Below are 22247 nucleotides of genomic sequence, written 5' to 3'. Positions count from 1 at the left end.
TGGTGACTTGTCAGATGTTCCATTATCACAACTGAAATTACATTCCATTATATCCATGCACAGGGACTACTTCAGAGCTTTAAAACCTTGCTTTTAATAGGTTTTTTTTGTTACACAAGAATGAGTGGTTTTGAGAACTGGTACTGAGGAACAGAGTTGCAGGGTGAGTGGGTAGGCCAGTGCATCACCCCTGCTCTGAGCTGTTCCCCTCTGAGAACAGTCCTTAGAGCCCTAGGAGAGACTCATTTTGTTAAATATATTTTATTTTTTATAATGCTGACAGAGTTACATTAGCTTTTCATTTAGTAAGGAAGAATGAATCACTTGGTGTTAGCATAAAACCAGGTTTAATAGAATGAGAAATGGCCCACAGTGAAATTGCTCAGTGTGACAAAGGCCACCTGCAGTGCAGTTGTAGTTTCCCTGAGCCCTGTCAGTTGCAGTTTCCCAGTACCTGGAATAGAAATCCTTTACCCACCGAGTCAGGTGAAGCTGAGAAGGTTCTTTAGCTACTTCTGGTAGGTAGACAGGACTGAGTGGCCAGGGCCATAGTAACCCTGAGCAAGAGCTAGCTGAGAAATAGGTTGAAGTGTATTAGGCCCTAGCTTATGAAAAAAAAATCACCTCAGCTGTACTATTAAAAGTACATTAAGGAAATTTAGTATAAGTCTGTCATAGTGACAAAGGCAGTGATTGCTACATGCTCAGTAACTCAGAAGTTCTGTAGGATATGTGTAATGCTGATCATTTCTAGACCTCTTTAAGCTGCCATTATTTCCTGGATTGGGGGTGTGTTCAGGGCTCTCATGGAAGAGCACTGTTTTCTGCTGTCTTTTACCTGAGAAAGAGCTGTCCTGTCCTGTTAGTGAGGCACAAGTTCACATAACCCTGGGGTTGGCTCTGTGGCTCACTTCACCCAAACACTCCCTGCAGAAGCATCAGCTGCAGAGAGGTGGATTGCACAAGGAAGTGTAGGGTTAATGCATATTTAATGCTATGTAGAAGCTTTACCTATTTCTAAACACTGCAATGTCCAGGGTCAGTCTGACAAAGGGAAGAGAGCAGAACCATCAAAAAAGGGAGTGTATGGAGCAGTTCCAGTGCTAAGACATAATTCAAGATGTTCTTATAAAACTCAAGGGTTCAGTAATGTGAGTGACACTTGGAAATGTCTTACTTGGCTGTGACTAGTATTTTTTTAAAAACTACAAAACCCAAACTCCCACAGCCTTCTCTGGGGCATGGGGAGGTGGCTGCTGGGGACCTCTGTGTACCTTGTAGAGATGGAGCCTGTTACCATCCTGACAGCTCTATGCCATGTGTGGGATAAGACTCTGGAACACCAAGGTGTCTTTGCTCTCCTTTTGGTGAGAGAGTTCATAAGAGTTCATAACACCCACACTTCAACAAGCACAGAGAAGGCCAAAGCAGAAGGTGTCTGTGTCCTAGGGTGAGCTCTGTCGAGCCAGGACAAGGATCAGCCCCAGGGTGAAGGTCCCACCTAACAGAACTGGTAGTTGTTGCCCTTGAGCAGTGGCTGCCCACTCTCCTCTTGCTCGCAGGACTCCTCACAGCAGCCAGAGGTGTCACAGCCACTGTCTTCCTCTGCACTGGAGGGGAGGTTGGTGTAGTCCTTGAAAGAAAAGGAAGAAACACAACACCCTGAGTGTGTTTTGGTCCCTTTGATGTCTGACACATGTTCCCATGCAGGTGACCAGCTGGGGATCTGCTCACTCTGCATTACCCCCCTTTGCTGTGCCCACGGGGCAGGGCTCACAGCTAGGGCAGGCATGTGCCTGTGCTTTTGTGAACAGCTAGTCCTGAGAGAGTTCACAGCAGGTCCAGGGGAATGGGGCAGGGTGCTGTGCTGGCAGTGCATGAATGGCTGTCACAGTGAGGTTTCTGCCAAGAAGCTGTGCTGCCTTGTGCAGCCCTCTTTGACTTAACCCTTCAGCTGGATGCCTCTGCACTTCCCACCAACACCACACTGCTCCCATCAGCTTATGGTAGGGGATATCACACAAAATGTGTCCAGAGGCTGTGTTCATATAGGGGGAAAGATCCTCCCCCTTCTCTCCAGAGGTCCTCACCTGCTCCTTATGCACCTCCAGCTCTTTCTGGATGAAGCAGCTGATCTGGTCGAAGGTGGGTCTCCGTGTGGGCTCCAGGCTCCAGCACGCCTGCATGATGCTGTACCTGCAGGGCCACACAGGGACAGGGAGGTGGCATGGTGCTGCTGGAGGGATCTGCAACCCCAGGCTTTCCCTGCAGCACTCTGCATGTCAGGGACACAGAACTGAGCAGTCCCTTCTTCCAAAAAGCCCATGGTGAGTGCAGTGCCTCCAGGGAATGGTGAGCACTGGAGTGGATGGAGCAAACTAATCAACAAGAAGCTTTATGCCATCAAGACTTCAGGCTTGCACTCATTACCTCCTGTAGCCTACTCAGGCTCATCCTCTCATAATCATACAGTCAAAAAAAGCTGACTAAAAAAAGAAGAAACCCCCACCAAGTTCAGAAATGTAGATATGTAATGTGAGGGTTCCCATCCTCCTGTCCCTAAACAGGAGATGCTGGATAGACTGCCCCAGGAGCAAGGAGCAGCCTGGTAGGATCCATCCTTCACCCCAAGGCAGACACCGGGGAGAGCAGGCAGAGCTGTGGACAAGGTCCCTGTGCCTTGTCCCCTGTCCCTGCCTGTTGCCAGCCCCCCTGTCACTGCTGTGTGAATCTCAGTGCATCCACTCACATTTCCAAGGGAGCAAAGTCAGGCCTGGCCATCTGGTATCCCTGCTTCACCATGCTGTAGAACTTGCTGTTCACCACCATGCCAGGATAGGGGCTCTTCCCTGTGACAGAAAAAGGAGCAGAGGTGGCTCTCAGACCACAGGGTTCCACACTCCAGCCTTGAGGGGTGGGAAGAGGCGGCCTGGAGCATCACCAGGGAGGTCTGAGTTAGAGGAAATGATGTGGGATTCTTTGTTTTGAATGGTCCCTCTGGAAACATAACACAGTGTGTTACAGCCCTGATAAAATAGATTTTTGTCAACCTTCCTCCTTTCTTGGAAATTTTTCTGCAGATACCTTAGGGCAGTAGTGAGCCACAGAAAACAAAAGGGGTTTGCAAGCTTGCTTTCTTACCAAGGGAGAAGATCTCCCAGAGCAGGATGCCATAAGACCACACATCACTCTGCACCGTGTAAATGCAGTCAAAGATGCTCTCTGGGGCCATCCATTTCACGGGCAGGCGGGCCTGGAAGAGCAGAGAGTCCTGCAGACTGGGACAAGCTGGCAGCTTATGCTACACCCTGTCTGTCCTTTCCAGCCCCTCCTACCCTCGTGCCTTCTCTTGTGCCCATTTCAATTACTTACATTGCCTTTCACAACATAGTTGGAGTCATTCATGATGTCCCGGGCCAGGCCAAAGTCACAGATCTTGGCTACTCGTCCGTCTGATATGAGCACATTCCTGGCTGCTAGGTCACGGTGGATGCACTGGGGACAACAGACCACAACTGAGATCCAGGCACTGGCCCCCAGCAGTCCCAAAAAATTCCCTACAGCCTGGACCTGCCACCAAAACAATGCTTGTAGGGGCAAGGGAAGCATGTATTGCTTGAAGAGCCCCATCTGAGGAACCATGTCAACTCTGTGTTTGTAGCTCTCTTTCAATCACCTCATTTGCAGTGTTAAGACATTATGCCATGTCATGCTCTGTTCTTTAATCACTCATGGGGCTGTCATCTTCCCCATAAGGGGAGGGTCAGAACCAGGGGCTGTTGACACTGTCCTCATCCCTGAAACAGTCACAGGGTGACTGTCACACTCTGAGCCAGCTCTGGCAGTCAGCTCAACAGCCACTTTCAGTTCCTTGTCCCTGGGGTAGCAGGGACACTGCCAAAGTGAGAAAGCTTCAAAACAAAGCTCCTGACCTGTAAAAGCAGGGGAGAAACTGTTGAGACCAGCATGATGCACAGCCCTGGGTTGCCCCTGTAACACTGCCCTCCATGCAAGGGCTCTGGAGGGAACACCAGGGCCCAGCTTGTCTGAACCCAACAGACACAGCAGAGAGGCCCATGTCCAGCAGCAGCTTGCTTGAGCTTGGCATCCCCATCCAAAGACATCCCAAGCCTTCTGCAGCCAGGATTGGGTGGCTCCTGCTTGGCTGGACTGGTGTTGCCCGCTGGATGTGCTGGGGGCAGTGTTCCTCTTGGCACTCACGTTCTTTGATGCCAGGAATGCCATGCCCTGGGCCACCTGGCTGGAGAACTGCAGCAGGTCAGAGAGATTGAGGGGACGGAGATCCTCCCTGGCTTCATCCTCCTCCGAGCTTCTCCCTGAAATTCAGAGCAGAGATTTAGATTTGCTGCAAAGCTGGTGAGTAACGCCAACTGTGGCACGTTGGGGTTCCCAGAGCTAAACCAGACAGGATGGCCAAAAGAAAGAAATCACAAATGACAGAAATGAGCCTTTGACTCACCCCTGACTTGCGCAGAATCTGATGCTGCTGAAGATGATGATGATGACACAGGCCTCATTTCAACATAAGTTTCCAAACCCTGGCTGGAAAAGCCACTGTCACTGAGTAAGAAGCAGCAGAGAGGGGGGCAGGCTGTTAGAACCCTCCAGCAGCACCTTCTGTCCTGCTCCATATCCACCAGGAGCAGAAACCACATGCCTGCCTGCAGAAGGTGACTTAGGCAGGGGCTTGAGGGCAAAGGCAAACTAGAAACTGATAGAGAGGGGACCTGGGCCCCTTTTTTAAGGGTAATGGGGAGCAGTCAGCTCCATCCTACCAAATGCATGTGCCCAATAGTGCAAGAAACCAAAAAGTTTTGTTTCTGAATTGTGGAAGGTCAGACAGGGCTGAAACCTGCATTTATTGTGGGATATCCAATGACTGCTGTCCAAGTCCTTGAAAAACTTGGAATTATAACCAGGTCTGAATACATGCAACCCCTGTGGCTTTTACATCCTGATATCCTGCCTGTCCCCAGGCAGGATTTGATCTCTCCCCAGCACAGTGCTCCTCACACTTCTCCCAGTGAGCACCCAGCCCTGTGCTGCTCAGCCCTGCAGGTCCCAAGCTCTGCTCCTACCTGCGGATGTATTTTTTCTCCAGCTCAATGTTCTTGTAATCGGCAGCACTGTCCAAAGAGGTGTCCAGGGCAGAATCCTGGATAATTATGGATTCAGTCTTCTTCCTGAGGAAGTTCAGCAGGTCTCCATAGCGACAGTACTCGGTGATGACAAGGATTGGGCCTGGGAGAGCAGCAGAGAGGGTCCATTAAGGAATGCTGTTGCCGTGCCCTGCCCTGAGGACTGCTTTCCCTGGGAGGGCAGCAGAACTCACACAGCTCAGCTGTGCCAAGAGGAGGGGCCCTGTCAGGGGGCTGTGGGATCCTACCTCCACAGGTGCATGCCCCCAGCAGGTTAACAATGTTCTCGTGGTGTCCCAAGTGACTCATGATCTTCAGCTCAGACATGAGGGCCTCCTGCTCATCCCTGTCTGCTGATGCTGTGGGGCGAGAAGCACCGTGTCAAGGAGTGAGGGAGGGACAAGGGGGAGGTTAAGGGAGAGGACAGAAAAAGGTGCCGACAGAGTTATGGAACAAAAGGAGGAAACACACTTAGAGTGAAAACTATGTTCTCTAACTGTGCCTCTGGCCTCCCCTGTCCACAAAAAAGGCAGTAGTGTGATTCCAACATCTGGTACTTGGCACAGAAACAACTTCAAAAAGCAGCTGTTGCAGCCTGTGAGCACCAACATGTGGTGAACACACTCTACATCCTGCCCAGAGGAGCTTGGGAGATTTCAGCCCTTGCAAGTTGCTCTGTGCTCACACTTTAGCATCTTCACAGCCACTTTGAGCACCGAATCTTCTTTGCCCAGCCCAAAAGCTGTGGCTTCCACCACTTTTCCAAAGGCTCCTGCTCCAAGAGTTTTTCCTGCAGAGAGAAAAAATGGACTTTTAAGACATTTGATAGAGCAAGATTGAGCAGCTGTCCTGCACACAGCCTTGAGGACGATGCCTGCTGGGCTCACACAGGAGGACACATCCCTCAGTCAGGAGCTGGCAAACATCTGTGGGGAGCTCTACAGTGAGCAAAGGTGATGTGAAAGAGGCCATCTCCAAACTTTGCCTCGCCAAGGCTGTGCCTCAGGAATGACCCCATGTGCAAGAGGAGGGACATGACCCCTGCAGCCTTCCTTGGAGCAAAGGGGGGACAGGCAGGCTACACCCTGCCACTTGCCATCCCATATGGAAGAGAGCAGCAAGGGCTGGTTAAGGATGCTGCTGGAATGTCTGGATGCAGCTTTGGATATCCCCCAGAGCTTTGGCTCTGACTCTTGAAGCGTTTCAGCTCTCTGATGAGCTTCATGCCACCAGGGAAGCATCAGGGAAGGTTTTCTTACCAAACTGGAGGTTGTTCCTTGGAAACTCCCACTTTTCGTTGTATGGCAGCTGGGTGGGATCAATGAAGATGTAATTATTGCCCTCACAGGCCTCGATGATCTTCCACCTCACCTGGTACTTGGGTTTCTGCAAGGAAGGGGCTCCAGTCACTCAGTGTTCCCCAAGCTGGGAGGGCTCCCCAGCCCCAGCATCCCCTCAAGCTCACTCTGCAGGTGCACAGGGAAGATACAGGTTTCAGCCCATCAAATATCTTTAGAATCTTGGCTGAGTGAGGGAGGCTTTTTCTGGACAGCCTGGACTCCTTGCAGTTATGGAGAGGTCATCACCTGTGACTGAGGGAGGCTCTCCTGCCACTGGAAGCAGCCTGTTGCCATCATTGGGGATGGCAGAGCTGGGAGATCCAGCCTGTCCCACCAGGGCAGTGGCTGACAGTGCCCAGCTGGGGCTGGAGGTAGATGTCTCCACTGTGTCTCCTTCCTTGGACCCCTGCTTGCTGAGCACAGCACAACATTGGGGCTGGCCCGCCCCCACTTCCTTTCAGGGGTAAAACAAAAAAGGAGAAAGAGAAGTAAGAATTTCTCTTTTCCAAGAATGTCATGGCAGAAGTAACAGGGCAAGGCAGAGCAGCAGAGCTGGAGTCCTTGAGCAGAGAAGGCTGGGACTTGACTGAGAGAGGTAACCATGTTATTTATAGACATGTCCTGCTTCTCTTGGGCTTGCAAGCCCTTCCAAAAAGGTATTTCAGATCTGTTCTTCCACATTGATCCATCTTTGTCTGTCTCTGGACCACTGTCCAAAGGCAGCTCTGCCTGCTGAGCTGTGGGTGCTTGTCTGAGAGAGGGCTCTGATGGATCTTCTGACAACCAGCACCAGAACTTTGCTGCAAAATCTTCAGCCTTGATAGGCTGTCAAAGGAAGGGTGCCAAAAGGGAGAGATGAAAAACAGGAGATTTTCACCCACTGATGAGGCAGAGGTGGCTACTGATTGGTTCAGTTTGTGGAAAAAACAGAGAAAGAATCCAAATGCTGGAAATGAGCCTTGCAGAGAAAATGGGGCAAGTTCTTATATAAAAATAGTGACCAAGTCTTCCTGGAAACAAACTTTTTCTAACACCATCCTGTTTCTCCATAAAAACAGTTTTTTATAAAGCAGTGAGCAGAATAAAAAGTAGATGCAAACTGCAAACCACTCCTTTTTTTTTCCTCCCTTAATTCAGTCCATGGCTTTGTGGGTACCAGAGCAAAACCAGCTGCAGCTGACAGCCCAGACTGAGCACCTTCTTCTGGCACCAAACAATAACCACACTGACCTGTGGGCTGCAAGGCTGAAGGAGCAGGGCAGGGGAGGTTTTAACACACTGGGTTGGGTGCATGAGCTTGGCCCTGCAGTAGGAAACTGCAGATGGAATCTGGGAGGCAGAGGAGGTGAAGGAGGCAGCTTGCCTGGTCCCTCCAAGCTGGATGGTCCCTGGCCTGGCTGCCAGCAGAGGCTGTGTGCCCCTGAGGCTGGGCAGCCCTCACAGCCCAAACAGGGAATCTCACCTGGTTGTACTTGTAGAGCAGGAAGAGGAAGAGGAGGAGCAGCAGCACCAATGCCCCAATGCAGGTGGAGAGAACAGGGCTGAAGAGCTTGTTTGGAAGGGCCACAATACTCCCTGGAAGAAGAAAAAGAAGGAGAATGAGTAAACACTCTTAGTTCAATCCCAACTCTGGGAGCATTTTGCCCTGCTATTCACTTTGGAGTCCTCTGTATGCCACACACCCAGCACAGCCCTCAGTACACCCTTTTGGGAGCTGAGGAAAGGTCTTGATGCCAAACTCTAGGCTGGTTCTCATACCCTCCTATTTCCACACAAACAGCACCAGATGCAGCTCAAACTGACTTGGACCAAGACCTGTGCAGCAAGAACAGCCCCACCAAAAGAGGCAGCCCCTGTATTTTCATGGGCTGAGAAGCTGCTGGCTGCACCATGCCCTGGAGCTGAGTGCTGCAGTTATAAGATGCTCATGATGTGGCTCCAGGCTATAACCCAGCCAGAAATTCCCACAGGTCCCTCAGGACTGGCAAATGCCAAAGCCCCACACCTGTGAGGGTAAAGGGCTTGTGCAATCTGCCCCAGCTCTCTTGCCAGACAGTGGGGATATAATACATAAAGGATGTAATCTCCAAGCCCCCAGATCCTCCCCCACTCTGCCCAGCTGATGGTTTGTATCTTACTGGTGATGGTGAAGGAGTGGAACATGTCAGAGGCGTTCCCTTCCCCGTTAATGGCCACGCAGCAGAAGGTGAAATTGTCACCCAGCTCCTCGAAGAGGATGCTGCTCTCCACCTCCACCTCTTGGAAGGGCAACACATTCACCACCTGGGGTCTGGAGTCATTGCTTATCAGTCTGTACCCCTCGCTGTACCTGCAGGGATGGCAAGAGGGGACAGTGAGGGCTGCTCTGCAGCACAGCAGCTCACAGCTGGGGAAGGTGGAGGGCTGTGTCAGAATAGAGAGGAGACACAGGCTTGCAGCTCTGTGAGATGTGTTACTCTATGCCAAATTAAAGATCTCCCCCTGAATACAGGAATATTTTTCTCTCCCTTAATTCAGTCCATGGATTTGTGGGGACCAGAGCAAAACCAGCCACAGCCCTGCTTAGACAGAGCCATGAGTGCCTTTATGTGGCTCAGCACTCATAATTAACACTTTATGTGTTCTGCCATCAGTCTCTTCAGTGGGGCTGGTTCTGAGACACAACAGGCAGCTGCAGTTGCTTCCCATGACTCTGTAGCTCAGTAAACCCATGCTCTGCAGAGCCTCAGACCTGTGGAAGTCCCAAAAAGATGACTGGGCCAGCCAGGATGTACCTCTACAGCAGCATACACCAGGGCACCTCTCCAAATTATCCATATATTCCTTGAAAAATCTTGGGGAGAGCATAAATCACAGGTGGACAATCTCTTCAAGCTCAGGACTTTAGGAACAGAAAGTGCTCCCTCTTCTCAGGCAGACCCCAAGAACCTCTTTTTTCCAGCACAGCAGCATCCCTGCTGCTGTTACTGGGCTGGATTGCTGTATTGCCTGCCTAGGAGCCCACGTGGTGCTGCTGCTCAGTGAATGCCAGGCAGGGCAGGGGCACAGCTTGCAGGGCTCAGTGCCCTGGGCAGCCTCACCTGTCAGCGTGCACGGGGCACTGGTACCACTCGATGCGTGGGGCAGGGTACCCGATGGCCACGCACTGCAGCAGGCTGGAGTCCTCAGCTGGCACCTTGATTTTGCAGACCCTTGGAGAAGCTGTTGGGGAAGCCACAGAAACAGTGAATGCTGTGACCAGAGGAAGAGCACATCCCCCATGCTCTGGTTTCCTTTCCATGCATGCAACAATAAACCAGAGGAACCCCTGTGCTACACACAGGCAGCTTTGGGCTGGGTCTGTGTGTCCTGTGGGTGCTAAGCTGGAAGCAGCCTGGTGTGACCGTGCTCACAGGGATCTGACTCCATGTTTCAGAAGGTTTGGTTTATTATTTTATGATATATATTGTATTAAAACTATACTAAAAGAATAGAAGAAAGGATTTCATCAGAAGGCTAGCTAAGGATAGAAAAAGAAAGAATGAATAACAAAGGCTTCTGTCTCGGACGGAGAGCCAGCTGACTGGGATTGGCCATTAATTAGAAACAACCACATGAGACCAATCACAGATGCACCTGTTGCATTCCACAGCAGCAGATAACCAACCATTGGTTACATTTTGTTCCTGAGGCCTCTCAGCTTCTCAGGAGGAAAAATCCTAAGGAAAGCATTTTCCATAAAAGATATTTGTGACACCCTGGTACCCCAACCAACTATTTTTTCCAACTGGGAAGCAGTCCCAGAGGCAAGCAGGGTGAAAGAATGGACAAGCACTTACATTTGAGAGAGATGCTGAAGGTAACTGACTCATTGGTCGCACTGTGGGAGGCATAAAAGGTGTAGAGGCCTCCCTCTCCCTCCTTCAGGCGTTTCAGGGAGAGGGTGTTGTTGTACCTGCTCACAGAGAGAAACACTGTGAGGAGCACACAGGCCTTGCTCAGTGAGATGCTGCTGCTTCTGTGCTCTGGAACACTTCCAGCACTGATCCCAGCCCATCAGGGAACCTGCCAGTTGCTTCTGTGGGGAAACTAGGGAGGAACTGATCTTCCTCAGGGGAAATACTTTTTGCCACCAAGAGCACTTCGGCACTTCTGAAAGGCTACAGGTGGGTGAATGCTCAGAAATAATTTAACATCTAAATCATTGCCTTTCAAGGGTCAGGGGATGCTGGTCCTCCTGCCTTTGGCAAAATGAGTTTCTCCTTGAATCTTTGCTCCCTAGTGCCACTCCCTTCTGCCCCCAGCTGATTGCTCAGCCCCCAGTGCAAGAAAGAGTTCACCCTAAAGCCATAATTTTGCCAAGTGGCACAGTTCCTCTTCTGGATTGTTTTTTGTTTTTAAGAAAATGAAAGGGGAATTGCCCAAAACCCCAACAAATGGAATTATTTTCTTCCCCTTGGTCTCAGTTGGCTGCAGGCTTTGGAAGAGCAGATCTGTACCCTCTGTTAGAACATATTCACATAACAATATGTTCCCAGTGCCTCTCAGTGCACACTCTTTCAACCTCAGAGCAGGGGATACGTCCAAGGGCCAGTGAGGAAATTAAGGTTTTTGTACTATTCATCCACTCCTGCAATTTCTCCTGGCAACGAGAGTGCAGAATTGAACAAGCAGATCACAAACGTGATACTGACTCCCACAAGGCTTTCTAAGGAGAAGGCCACCAAGTTAGAGAAGGGTGGTGTCCTCCTTGATCACACTGTGGTTTGCTAATAATACTGGAAAGAGAAAACAGAAATGCAGAACAGTTTCCCTCTTTAAAACCAAAGAGTTTTCTGTAGAATGGGGCCTGCCTGTTTCAAGGAAAGCTCTCTTGGAAACATGCCATAGAAGGGCAGAAGACAAAGAGCACGTACCAGTTGTTTCCAGAGATCATTTCACCCTTGAATATGGTGGGTTTAGAGTGCTTCAAGGGATTCCTGTGTTCCCAGGCCCAGTGGAGAAGTTTTGGGTAAGCCTTAATGTGGACCTGCAGCTCCACATTGTCTCCCAGAGCCACCTCCAGGCTGGTGGCTTGCCCTGGGGTCAGGTGCACGTAACCTCTCTCTGCAGGGTGGAGGAGAGCATGACTGTCAGCAGGCAGGTCCAGAGACCTGGAATAACCCTACACCAGCCCCATAAATGGATCATTATTGGAAAGAGCAGCCTCAGCTGGGAGACTGCAGGAGGGAGTGAAACATTACACAGGTTATGTTCCCAAAGGAGTGCTCTTAAATAATTTCTTTGTCATGGCACTGCCTGAGGAGAGCTAGGAAATCTTAGTGAAGTCTCTGAGGAATGAAGTTGTACATGCTGTGTCCTAGGAAGTGACCAGGCTAAACAGTATCTCCTAATTGTTTAGAAAATACAGGCCCTTTAGCTAAAATCCTGGCTTCTCACTGGGAGATAACAGACAGAGCCTTGTTTCTGAGCTGTGGCTTTGGACCATCAGCAAACTCCAGCCTGTGAGCTGTAGGGATGAATTTTCCATCTTGAGATACAAACAAGTGTGTAACAGACCTGAATCCCCTTTGGTGGATCTGTGGCTGGAAGAGACCAGACCCATACTCTGCTCATGTGGCTCACCCTTCCTTCTAACCAGCCTTTCCTGGTCTGAAGGAACCAGCACAACCTTGCCCACTCCCTTTTTACTGTTTCAAAGCTGTTTATAAATGCACAGAGACTGAGACTAGCACTCCAATTTTTCATCCAGTACCCAAAACATCCTCTGGCTCCTTCAGATACTAAGGGAACACCAGTTCCTTTCTCAGCAGCTCCATAGTTCCCATGTAAGCCCTTGGGCACAGGTGAGAATAATGTTTTCAACAACAAATCTAGGAAGAGAATGGAGGCAGAAGCAGCAAATACTCCAGGCTGCACATGATTCAGCCCTACTAGGCTTTTGGGGAAGGACTCACCTACTACCTGAAGCGTTGTTGAGGCATTCTTGGATCCTACTGAATTGTTAGCTATGCAGATGTACTTGCCACTGTCCTCCATGGTCACAGCTGCAATGGACAGGGTGTCATTGATGAAGTAGTTATCATTTTCAAAGTCAGACCTTTTAGTTCTGTTGACCTGTCAGGCAGAGAGGAGGGAACAGCACACATTGGGAGGGTAAAACAAACACATCTCACCTGCTCAGGGCTAGAGAGCTCATCCCTGAGAGCAACCTGTGTGCAGACCCAGAGGCACATTAACCCCAAGGATCCAGGGCAGATATTGCACAGCAGTCAGGTTATAGCTATTGTCAGCCTTCTGATTGCAACCTGGCCTTACACTGTGTGATCCAAACATACCTTGTGTGTGGTTTCATCTCCTTAATAAAGGCATCAGTTATAATAAGGACTTCTAGCAAACCTCATCTAACCATCTAGCAGTTAGAAGTCAGCATTATAGATTCCTTTTCTTCAGACATATCTTTTCTCTGGAGAACTCTGTCCTGAAAATGCTTGCTGCTTTATAAGCCCTGGCAGGGCTGGGAGAAGAAATGTTGTTTAATAGGTACTGTGGCTCCTGTCCAATAAACTCAGCTGAAACCACACATTCTCATCCATTGCAGACTGTTTTGACAACAGGCAGGTGTTTCTTTATCCTGTGTCATCCCAAAGAAAGGATATTCAAATTTCTACAGCTTGACTAGCTGCATTGGTTGGGTGGTTCAAGGTTTTGCTGTGGGTCTGGGCAGTTCTTACCACCCTGTGTCTCCCATTTTCCAGGAAAGCCCCACCCTCCAGCTTACTTTCTTTGCTGCTGTGTCCCATCTGATGTCATACTTGTAGGAAGGAGCAGTCACCCTGCAGGTGACTTGGAAAGGTTCTCCCACGATCCGCACATGGTCCACAGGGTCCATCTCCACATAGACAGGCTTCTCCAGTGCTGCACAAAGGCAAGCAGGGAAAGATCCATGTCAGCTTGTCCAGTGAGCCCAAGTGCTCTGGGGACTCCCCAGGACCTGGCTACCTTGGGTGGTGAGGCACAGATTGCCCAGAGAAGTTGTGGATGCCCCATCCTCAAGTGTTCAAGGCCAGGTTAGGTGGGAGCTGAACAATCTGATCTAGCAGGTTGGAACTAGATGATTTTCAAAGTCTCTTCCCACCCAAACTATTTTATTACTCTATTCTATGATTATACCTCCTCCTTTCCATCCTCTTTACCCCCTGCCTTCCCTTCCCTAGAGATCACCACTCCCTTTTGAGCACGTGTCTGTGGGAAGCAGTACAGGGAGGGAGAGCACAGCAGTCAGGACTGTGGGTTGAAAGGGAAGGAGAAGCTTTTGCCATGGTTACAATGGAGCATCAGGGACTGAGAACTTGCAGAACTTTGGACAGATTGGTGGACATTTTTGTCTGGTCTGTGACAGCGCCTGCAAAGATTTGAAGACTGCTGAACCCATGCAAACCCATCTCAAGGAACCAAATTGCCAGAGGCTGATGGAATTTGGCCTCCATTAAACAACCTTTTGAAACTGCAGGTTCAGAAGGTCTTTCCCTAACTATCTAGTGTGCCCAGCTTAGCTATTTGTGGCCCTTAGGACAGCAACAACCCCTGTTCTTTACCTTCTTCCACAACCAGTCTTATTCTTGGTGAATTATTTATTTTTCCATTTATCTGTGCTTGGCATCGGTAAGGGCCCTTATGCTTGGTCTGCACATTGTAGAGTGTTACTCCTCTCTCAGCACTGAAGGAGTAGCTGGTCCCAGGTAGGAGAGGAGAGGCATCATCCCTTATCAGAGTCACACTGGATCCGTACTCGGGAGCCGTGATGAAACAGGGGAAATCAACATTCCCACCTTTGATCCCCCAGACCCGGAAAGAGGGGGTGTACCACGTGTTATTAGGGTCTGCAGAGGAGACAGGACAGCCTTGTGAGAGGGGTCAGAAAATGCACTGAAGTGAGAAACACATTCCAGCAAGGCAAGCCTCCAGCACTGCTGCCCAGTGGGAGTTCGATGCTGGGGCAGCCCTGCTCAGCCTGCCTGACTCAGCCTCCAAACACTCACATGACAAACCCAGCTCCAGCTGAGGCATTTGAGGGGATCACAGCAACCAGCTCACTAATGGCCATGGATAAGAGAGGCTGAAAAGTATGTATACCTCTAATTAAACTTTTCACCATGGTGAAAGTTTTACTTATGAGATCTCTGGCTTCCCTGCTCAGGGCAGCACTTGTTGTACAAGGGAAGGGGTGAAGTCAAGTGGTAGAGCTACCACAGCACAGCTTCTTTTGAGATAAATGAATATTTGGGGTTCAGGTCATGTTGGGAGGATGTAATTCATGCGAGTCTCTCCCTTATCTGAGGTACTGGCAATAGAGTTCTCTGATTTTCTCACTGCTCATTACAACACTGAACAGACTGTTTTTCAGGAAGGGAAGCCACAGCAGAAGGAGGGAGAGCTCCACAAATACATGAGATGTAGCTCTATACTTTAACCCAGTGCTTTAACCATGGACCCCATTTTGTGTGGCTCCACCAGGAGCCTGCACTGCTCCCCAGGCACACACACACACACACACACACACACACACACACACACACAAACACAGCACAAAGCACCTGTGCAGGGCTCCCTGCAGGGAGGCTGCTCTGCCAGTGGCTGTGGGAAGAGACAAGCAGGGTTATTACCTCTCACAAACAGGTGGATGGCTGCAATGCCCTTGTCACTGCTGTTGACATAAGCACAGCTATAGGTGCCCGTGTTCCTGTAAGTGGCATTGGGAATACTGAGGGTGCTGCTGGTGTGGTTTCTGAATGTAACCTCTTTGCTATTCCATGCAACTTCAGACTCTCCTGAGCAGTGCAAGAGGACTGGATCACCCGTGTTGACAACCAGAGCAGGGAGGTCAGGGCTGATCACTGGAGATGCTGAGCCTGCAAGGGAAAGAGAGAGTGAGAATGCAAAAATGATCCCTAAAGATCCTCTGTTGGAGTTCCCACTGCTGAGAATGGAGTAGCTCAGCATCAGGAAAAGGCTGAGCTTGGGATTCAGACTGGCTTTTTGGCTCATATCACTCCATCATTCTCTGTCCCACCAGACACATATGGCCTGATACTCCAAGGAATGAATTTCAGGGAAGAAACACCACCCTTCACACTTCCCTGCCATTTGAACATTTAGACAACTGGGACAGGAAAAGCAATCATCTGGAGCTGATTAGGGCAAATGCCAGTTTGGCAATTGTTCCTGCTGATTTTTTGCCTCTTCTTACAATAGTTTTCCTTTTGTGGCAGAGCTGGAGCCGCTCTATGGACTGGGTTAGCCCATAGCATCATTTGGGGGAGATAAAGCCAAGTTTGGTGGATGGAGCTCTTTGTTGCATTGGGGCTGAGGTGAGCTAGAAGAGACCTGGAAGGCTCCTGCAGAGCAGGTCAGTGCATATAATTTGGCTTTTTGTTGCCAAGTACTGGATTTTGAAGGACACCCCCTCGTGTGTATCATGGAGTCACACGCTGCATTCTCCTCACAGACACCAACAAAGCATTATGAAATGACACAACATTATTATTCCTATTTGGGAGAGGAAATTGAGGCATGGAAAACCTAAAGAGCTGATGACAGCCCATAGCTGCATTTGTTCATACAACACACCAGTCCTGCAGACAGGAACATCACAACCAGCCAGAGTTCTGAAGCATCTCTGCTTTGAAGACGCCTGCTCTGCTGGCTGAATAAAGGGGAACCAGGGTCCTACTCCAGCCTTAGTGTGAGAGGGAAATATTTTTTTCCCAGTTTTGCCCTGTCAGCGAGTTCTTTGAGTCACCTCCTATATTTAGGGTGGGGGGAAGTGCAAAATGAATCAGTGCCACAGGGCTGGGGAAGAAGTGGTGCAGCCACCCCGCTCCAGGCCCTCAGGGAGGACAGGAAACACATTGCAAATGGCTATCTGTGCCTGGGGGGCTCTGCACCCCCTCCCAGCCCCTGTCCAGGGCTATTCTCCCACTTCTGCTTTCCTTCCCAGTCGCTCACCCAACCTCACATTTAAAGGGACACACACCCTCATTCAAATAATGCTAACCATAAAGGGAGCTGTGCAATTCATCAATTCATTGCTCTGCAGGCAGTGATCCCCTGCCATGGACACTGGCCCTGTAAGAGCCAGCAGAGCACAGCCCCATCCTCACCCACCCCTGATCACAGCTCTTTAGGGGAGGAAGGCAATGCCCAGGGTACAGATGTGTGTGCTGGGCTGCCAGCTGTGCTCAGGGTTGTGCTCTCCAGAGCCCAAGGAGCAGCATTTAAGCCATCCTGGGCTGATGACTCCCTCCATGCAACAAAGGGTTGAGAAGACCCTGGAGAGCGTTGCTGGCATGTGTCAATGACACAATAGCCATGGGGAAGCTCAGACAAGGCATAGATTAAACTCACTGGCCCTGAAGGGAGAAGCAGAGAGGAAGAATCTTTGGAGCGTGGAAAATTTGACATTTTATCTCCCTGTTCCCCTTTTTTTTAAAATACTTTTATCTTTCTGTGGAAAGAGGAGAAGCCCAGAGTGGAGAAAAACATATCCCAGAATAATTTGCAAAGCTACATTTTCCACATATCTGAGGCAAAACATTCCTCCCTTTTTGCTAAGCTGTGTTTTCTAGTGGGCTTTGATATTTCTGTTGCTTTAACTCTTTGTCACTGTATCCTTTTCCCTCACTTACTCTCTGCTTTGGCTATCCATCCACAGCCAAGGCTTTGGCACCATTTCATGGGGAAAATGACTCTTTTTGCAGGAGGACAAGGAAAGAAAACAAAACAAACAGGAGTCACCTCACTGTGCATCCTTGTTGTCATCAGCTCACAGGTATTACAGAGGTGCTGGGGCCAGAAAAGGCTCTGGGCAGGTGCTCTCCAGAACAGTGAGGAAAAAGCCTTCAGGCTGTCACTAGAGCCTCACATCCACACTGGAAGCACCACATAGGTGGAGTGAGGACAGACAGGACAGAGACACCAAATGCAGGACAAGGAGAGCTGCAGGTCACTGAGCACCCACTCCTTCATGTGTGCTGGGGATGAGTCAGAGCAGTGGGTCCTTTTCCAGAATGGGGAAGCAGGGCTGCTGCGGGAGGCTCTGTCCCTGCTGACCACTGTGCAATCTTGCACGAAGCCCAAGGATGTCTCTGTTCTGCTCTCCAGCAGCTTCCGCAGCGCTGCCAGTAACTGCTGGCCAGAGGTTTTACCACACTTGGGTTGTGTAACCATGACCTCTCCTCACAGCTGCAGACTGTCCCTGCCTCTTCCATGCCAGCCAAAACACTGCTTTCCCCTGCTGAGCATTTGGTGAGGAAGGAGAAGTGAAGGCTGGTATGACAGAAGTGCCCAGGATCCTTACCACAGGAGCCAGCCACCAGGATTTTGGGTTAGTTCTGGGGAGTAACTAGGCTAAGGTCTGGTCCTCAAAGGGATCCATACCAGACCTGAGCTCCCTTTGTCCCACCCTCAGAGACAGCAAGGAAAAGTTTGATTTCTGAGGGCCCCAGAGTCACCTACAGTATCTGGATGGAGAAAAGTGTGCTCATCACAGCTCTGCTTGGGGCTTCTACCTCAGAGGTTTCGGTTACCCACAATAAGAAAACAAACCTCCCAGGAATACATCTCAAGATGGCCAAGAACACAGATGCAAGATGATCAGGTTTAAAACATTTCCTCTGCTTGATCTGAGCCCCTTACCCTCCCTCAGCAAGAGCCCAGTCACAACAATCACGTTACATCAGCCCTGGGTGCTCACAGAAGATGCCCTTGCAATCCCAGAGGCAGGAGAAGGAAGTCAGGCTCTGGCTCCAGCTGGAGGCTATTGCTTTGTAGAACCTTGGCCTGGTGCATCTCTGTGCTACAAATGGCCAGCAGTGCTGGTACCCACACAAATGTGCGTCCTACAGCCTGGCATGGCAGACAGTGCCTCATGAAAGTGTCACAGCTCATGATCTGGCACTGGCCAGTGGCTCAGGGAACCTTTGGGGAGATCCTAAAAGCTGTTTTTATGATCTCTCACAGATCTGCATTAAACCTGCCTAGTCCCTATTATTGTAAAATCCACAAGAAATTAAAAACCCTGAACCCTTTACAACCCAGTTCCCAGCACAGCAGACCTAGAAAATGATGCTCAACATGTTGCAAATGTCACTTGAAGTGAAACAACAAGTGAGGGGGATGCAAATGTCCTGGGCTGAAGAGATGAGCCCTGCAGTGTCCCAAGAAGGATTTGCTGCCTGTCACATGCTAAATGCTGTCCCCACCACAGTCTCACTGTGTCCCCAAGCATGCTCAAAAGGAATATTAAGGTGAGCGCCACACAGGACCTGAGAGGTTCCCTGCACTTCAAAACGCAATATGAGTAATACTGGTTTCCACCTCTTTGGTTGTAAACCTCAAAACAGGCTTAGAGACTATTTTTTGAGGTTGGTGGGTTGTCACTCCTTGGCCATCTCTGCAGCCTCAAAAACAGGCGTGTTCACCTTTCCCTTCTTGGCTGGCTGAGTTGTTTCCATCACACCCTGGCTCTACAGCCCTGCAAACCAGCAATCCTCACACACTCCAGCTGGGCATGAGGTGCTTTGGAAGGTGCCAGCGCAGCTGATATTCCCAACCTCTCCACCTGCAGACCAAACATTTCCAGCTCCTTCCCCATTTGAGCAAAGTGTTATTTTAGAAAGAGCTTCCCTCAGGACACAGTTTCTGCTGAACCATTCCTTCATCTTAAACCCTGTCCAGACCCAAAGAGTGGGAAGTTTCCCTTTCCTATCTCCCCAAGGCTCTCCTATGCTTTGTGCACCTCTCCATCCTCCTTGGCCTTGCCTTGGCAGGGCTGCAGGCAGCCAAGGGCAAGCCAAGCTCCAGAGCCGACACAAACCAGCAACACACCCTCTTTCCACCACTGGCCTCCCTCTATAACTGCAGCCAGCTCTGGATGACCTTCAGAAAGCTGCTACAGCCAAGCCTGCAGTGAATTCCAGCACTGGTGTCTCTTCCCTGCAGTGCCACAGAGCACACACCTTCTGCCCAGCCATGCCAAGGGTCCTGCTCACTGCAGTGCCCACTCCATGCAGCAGCAAACAGGGACCATCCCAGCCCACAGCAGCCTTTTGGGACCCAGCCCAGCTTCACCCTCCACCTGCAGGAGCTGCCAGGTGTCCGTGAGTCCAGCTCCAGCACAGCCCCATCCCCACCAAGGCCTCCTCAGCAGAGAAGGAATGGAGCACTTACACCAGACACCCAGGAAACCCTCACCACATCCCACAGCTCCCCTGGAGGGACCTGGGGCTTTGGGAGTACTCACCATGCCAGAAGCCAGCTGTGGTAAGCAGCAGGAGGAGAGCAGGCCCCATGTCCCCAGGCCCGGGGTGTCCCCAGGTGTCCCCAGCGCGGAGCCAATGCTGCTGCAGGATCCTCTCCAGTAGTGGGTGCCTCTTCTCGTGGGCACCGTCCCCAGCACTCCCCTCTCAGGAGCTTCTCCTTTCTGGGCTGACCACAAGTTAACAAATTCCCTATTTTGTTTGTTTTTGAAACAGGGGGAAAAAAAACAGGCCATGCCTTGTCACGTCACCAGCGACAACGCCATGGCAGAGGTGGGGCCATGCACACCCTGCTGCAGGGTCCCCTCAGCTCCCAGAGAGGAGCCCATCCCCACACTGGCAGGGGCCACTGCACCATGCTGGGCTTTGGGAGAACCCTGGTGTTCTCTGGCTTCTGCCACTCCAATCCCCAGGGACATTTATACGCTTTTGCCTCGCACGGGGACACAAAGTGTCCCCACACTTGCAGGCAGTGGATTCCATTTTATTTCAGCAGGACAAGTCTCACCTCAGGCCCAGTGCTGGCTTTGGGACCAGAGGACCCTCACAGGACATGGCAGACTCTTCACAACAGGCCCACAAAGGCAATTCAGCCCAAGGCATCTCCCAGGTGGGAAAATACCTGCAAAGATGCCAAATTATTCTGTGTTTACCAAAAGTGTGATCCCTGGTGCAGAGAGGGGTCCTGCGGCCACGCAGGATCACCCCCAAGGCCCATGCCAGCTTCACCCCCTCCCTGGCAGGAAGGGTGTTGGAGTCCAGCATGCAGACCCCAGGCTAGGCTGGGGGCACTTAGGAACCCCTGCTCTTTTCTGTAACCTCCAGCCCTGGGGCTCAGAGTGACCCTAACACCCCCAGGTAGTTGCAGGGCTCAAGCACAGACCCTTCCTCCCCCAGAGCCCATCCTGCCCTGCTGGGGGGGAGGCTGCTGGGAGCTGTTCTGTAATTGGCAGCCTGGCAGGCACCTTGAAGTTATTACACTAATTAGCCAGTTAGCAGTGTTGGTAATTAATAAATCAGATACTTTGTTAACCCTCCACTGGGCTGTGGGTATTCCAAAACAGGTGTGAGGGAAGGCTTGAAGCCAGCCAGTTCTCCCAGGGCCACCCAAGCCAGCAGGATTAGCAGCTCCTGTCAGACACAGGGAGTCCCTTGCTCTCTGCTCTGTCTCTGGATAACCTCAGGCTGCAGCAGAAGTTCAGGGCTGTCCACAGCAGCTCTGGGGTGGGAAGTGACAGCCATCACCTGACAGTGCTGGGGAGGAAGGTCCAGGCTCTGCCAGCTGCCCCTGCTGCGGCCCCAACAGCAGGGAGGGGACAGGAACCCCTGACAAACCATGGGCAGAAAGAGATGGGTTGTGCCAAAATATCTGCACAGAGGTGGCTGTTGAATGTGCACCTGCAGTGCCCTGAAAGCCTCCAGAGCCTGGAGGGGAATGGGCTGCTCCAAAGAGGGCATTTAGAGAGGCACCAGCAGGACAAGGCCCTGGGGCCAAGAGATGAGAGCATGGCTGACTGTGCTGGGGATGACTAAGAGTCATGGGAACATGGAGAGCTCTTGGGTTTGGCCAGAAGAATGGCTGGAGACTGTGAGGGAGTCCAGAGAGAAGGAAAGGCAGCTTTTGGCCAAAGAACATTTCCCCTCAGCAGTTTTTCCTGGCAGGGTGCAGGGAAGAAGAACATGAATTAGAGGCAGCATGGTGCTCTGGGGGGCTCCTGCCCAGAGCTGGGGGTTGTCAGGCAGCTGGGCCACAGGAGATGTCTGCTTGATTATTCTTTCCTCCTTTCGAGCCAAAGGGGCTTTTTAAAGGATGTTTGTTTCCCTCCTTCTTCTTTTTAAGGCTTTTTTTTTTTCCAGGAACAAATGCCAGCTCAGAGAGAACTGACTCACCAATGTGAATAAGTATTAAACCAGACAGGTTTAATAGAGAGAAGGGAAACAATCTCTCAGCCTTGCTTCTTCTCTTTGAGGGGGCCCCTTGTACAGCATCTCTGCTGGCAGTGACCCCCAGGTGACAGCCTGGACTGGGCACACCTGGGGATGCTCACTGGGACAAACTTGGGGTCCCTCCCTCTTTTGTGTCCCTCTCTTCCTCCTGCACCCCAAATCTAATGTGCAAGCAGCAGCTCAGCCACAGGAGTGCTGCTGGAACTGCAGCTCTGAGCACAGGGCAGGGAGGCTCTCAGAGAAGCTGCAACCTTACTTGGATCAACTTGAAGCTCAGGAGTATCTGTGGAGGCCCTGCTGGTTGTGCAAGATGGGATGAGACGTGCTCAGTGCATGGTAGACTGGCTGGGGAAGGGGGAATGGAGGCTGCTGTGAGCCCTGGCTGGGAGCACTGGGAGCTCAGTTGTTTCCCTGTGGGACCCCAGCACTGAGCACAGCTGGCCACAGTGCCATCCCTGCCTGAACTGCCCTGCAGCAGTTTGGGGACACATGTGGGACACCTG

At 50.9% G+C, this 22247-nt stretch overlaps 1 protein-coding gene across 2 annotated transcripts; it reads right to left on the bottom strand.

Moving 5' to 3' along the window:
- Positions 1-75: 75 nt before the first annotated feature.
- CSF1R (colony stimulating factor 1 receptor) lies at positions 76-19952 on the bottom strand. Of its 2 annotated transcripts, none has more exons than XM_058034603.1 (21): positions 19782-19952; positions 15145-15390; positions 14077-14361; positions 13260-13396; positions 12436-12595; positions 11395-11584; positions 10318-10433; positions 9580-9700; positions 8638-8828; positions 7962-8074; positions 6419-6545; positions 5845-5949; positions 5408-5518; positions 5100-5262; positions 4481-4581; positions 4222-4337; positions 3373-3495; positions 3142-3253; positions 2750-2849; positions 2091-2196; positions 76-1633 (listed from the first exon to the last, which is right to left on the bottom strand). In XM_058034603.1, the coding sequence occupies exons 1-21, from the start codon at positions 19828-19830 to the stop codon at positions 1502-1504; spliced, it is 2904 nt and encodes a 967-aa protein (XP_057890586.1). In that variant the 5' UTR covers positions 19831-19952; the 3' UTR covers positions 76-1501. The 2 variants fall into 2 exon arrangements, with proteins under 2 accessions (XP_057890586.1, XP_057890587.1); XM_058034604.1 differs by having other exon boundaries at positions 4481-4563.
- Positions 19953-22247: the final 2295 nt, after the last annotated feature.

The sequence above is a fragment of the Melospiza georgiana genome, chromosome 15, assembly GCF_028018845.1.
Source record: "Melospiza georgiana isolate bMelGeo1 chromosome 15, bMelGeo1.pri, whole genome shotgun sequence".
Classification (NCBI taxonomy): Eukaryota; Metazoa; Chordata; class Aves; order Passeriformes; family Passerellidae; genus Melospiza; species Melospiza georgiana.
Note: the sequence above shows the minus strand (reverse complement) of the source record. Positions and strands in the feature narration are given on the sequence as shown.

Excerpts from the sequence above, each read along its gene's own strand:
- CSF1R (XM_058034603.1), bottom strand. The coding sequence starts at position 19,830 with ATGGGGCCTGCTCTCCTCCTGCTGCTTACCACAGCTGGCTTCTGGCAT. Across the intron at positions 11,585-12,435 it reads AACAACGCTTCAGGTAGTAG|AGAGAGGTTACGTGCACCTG; the intron begins GTGAGTCCTTCC and ends TCCACCCTGCAG. Across the intron at positions 5,519-5,844 it reads GGCTGTGAAGATGCTAAAGT|CATCAGCAGACAGGGATGAG; the intron begins GTGAGCACAGAG and ends CTCGCCCCACAG.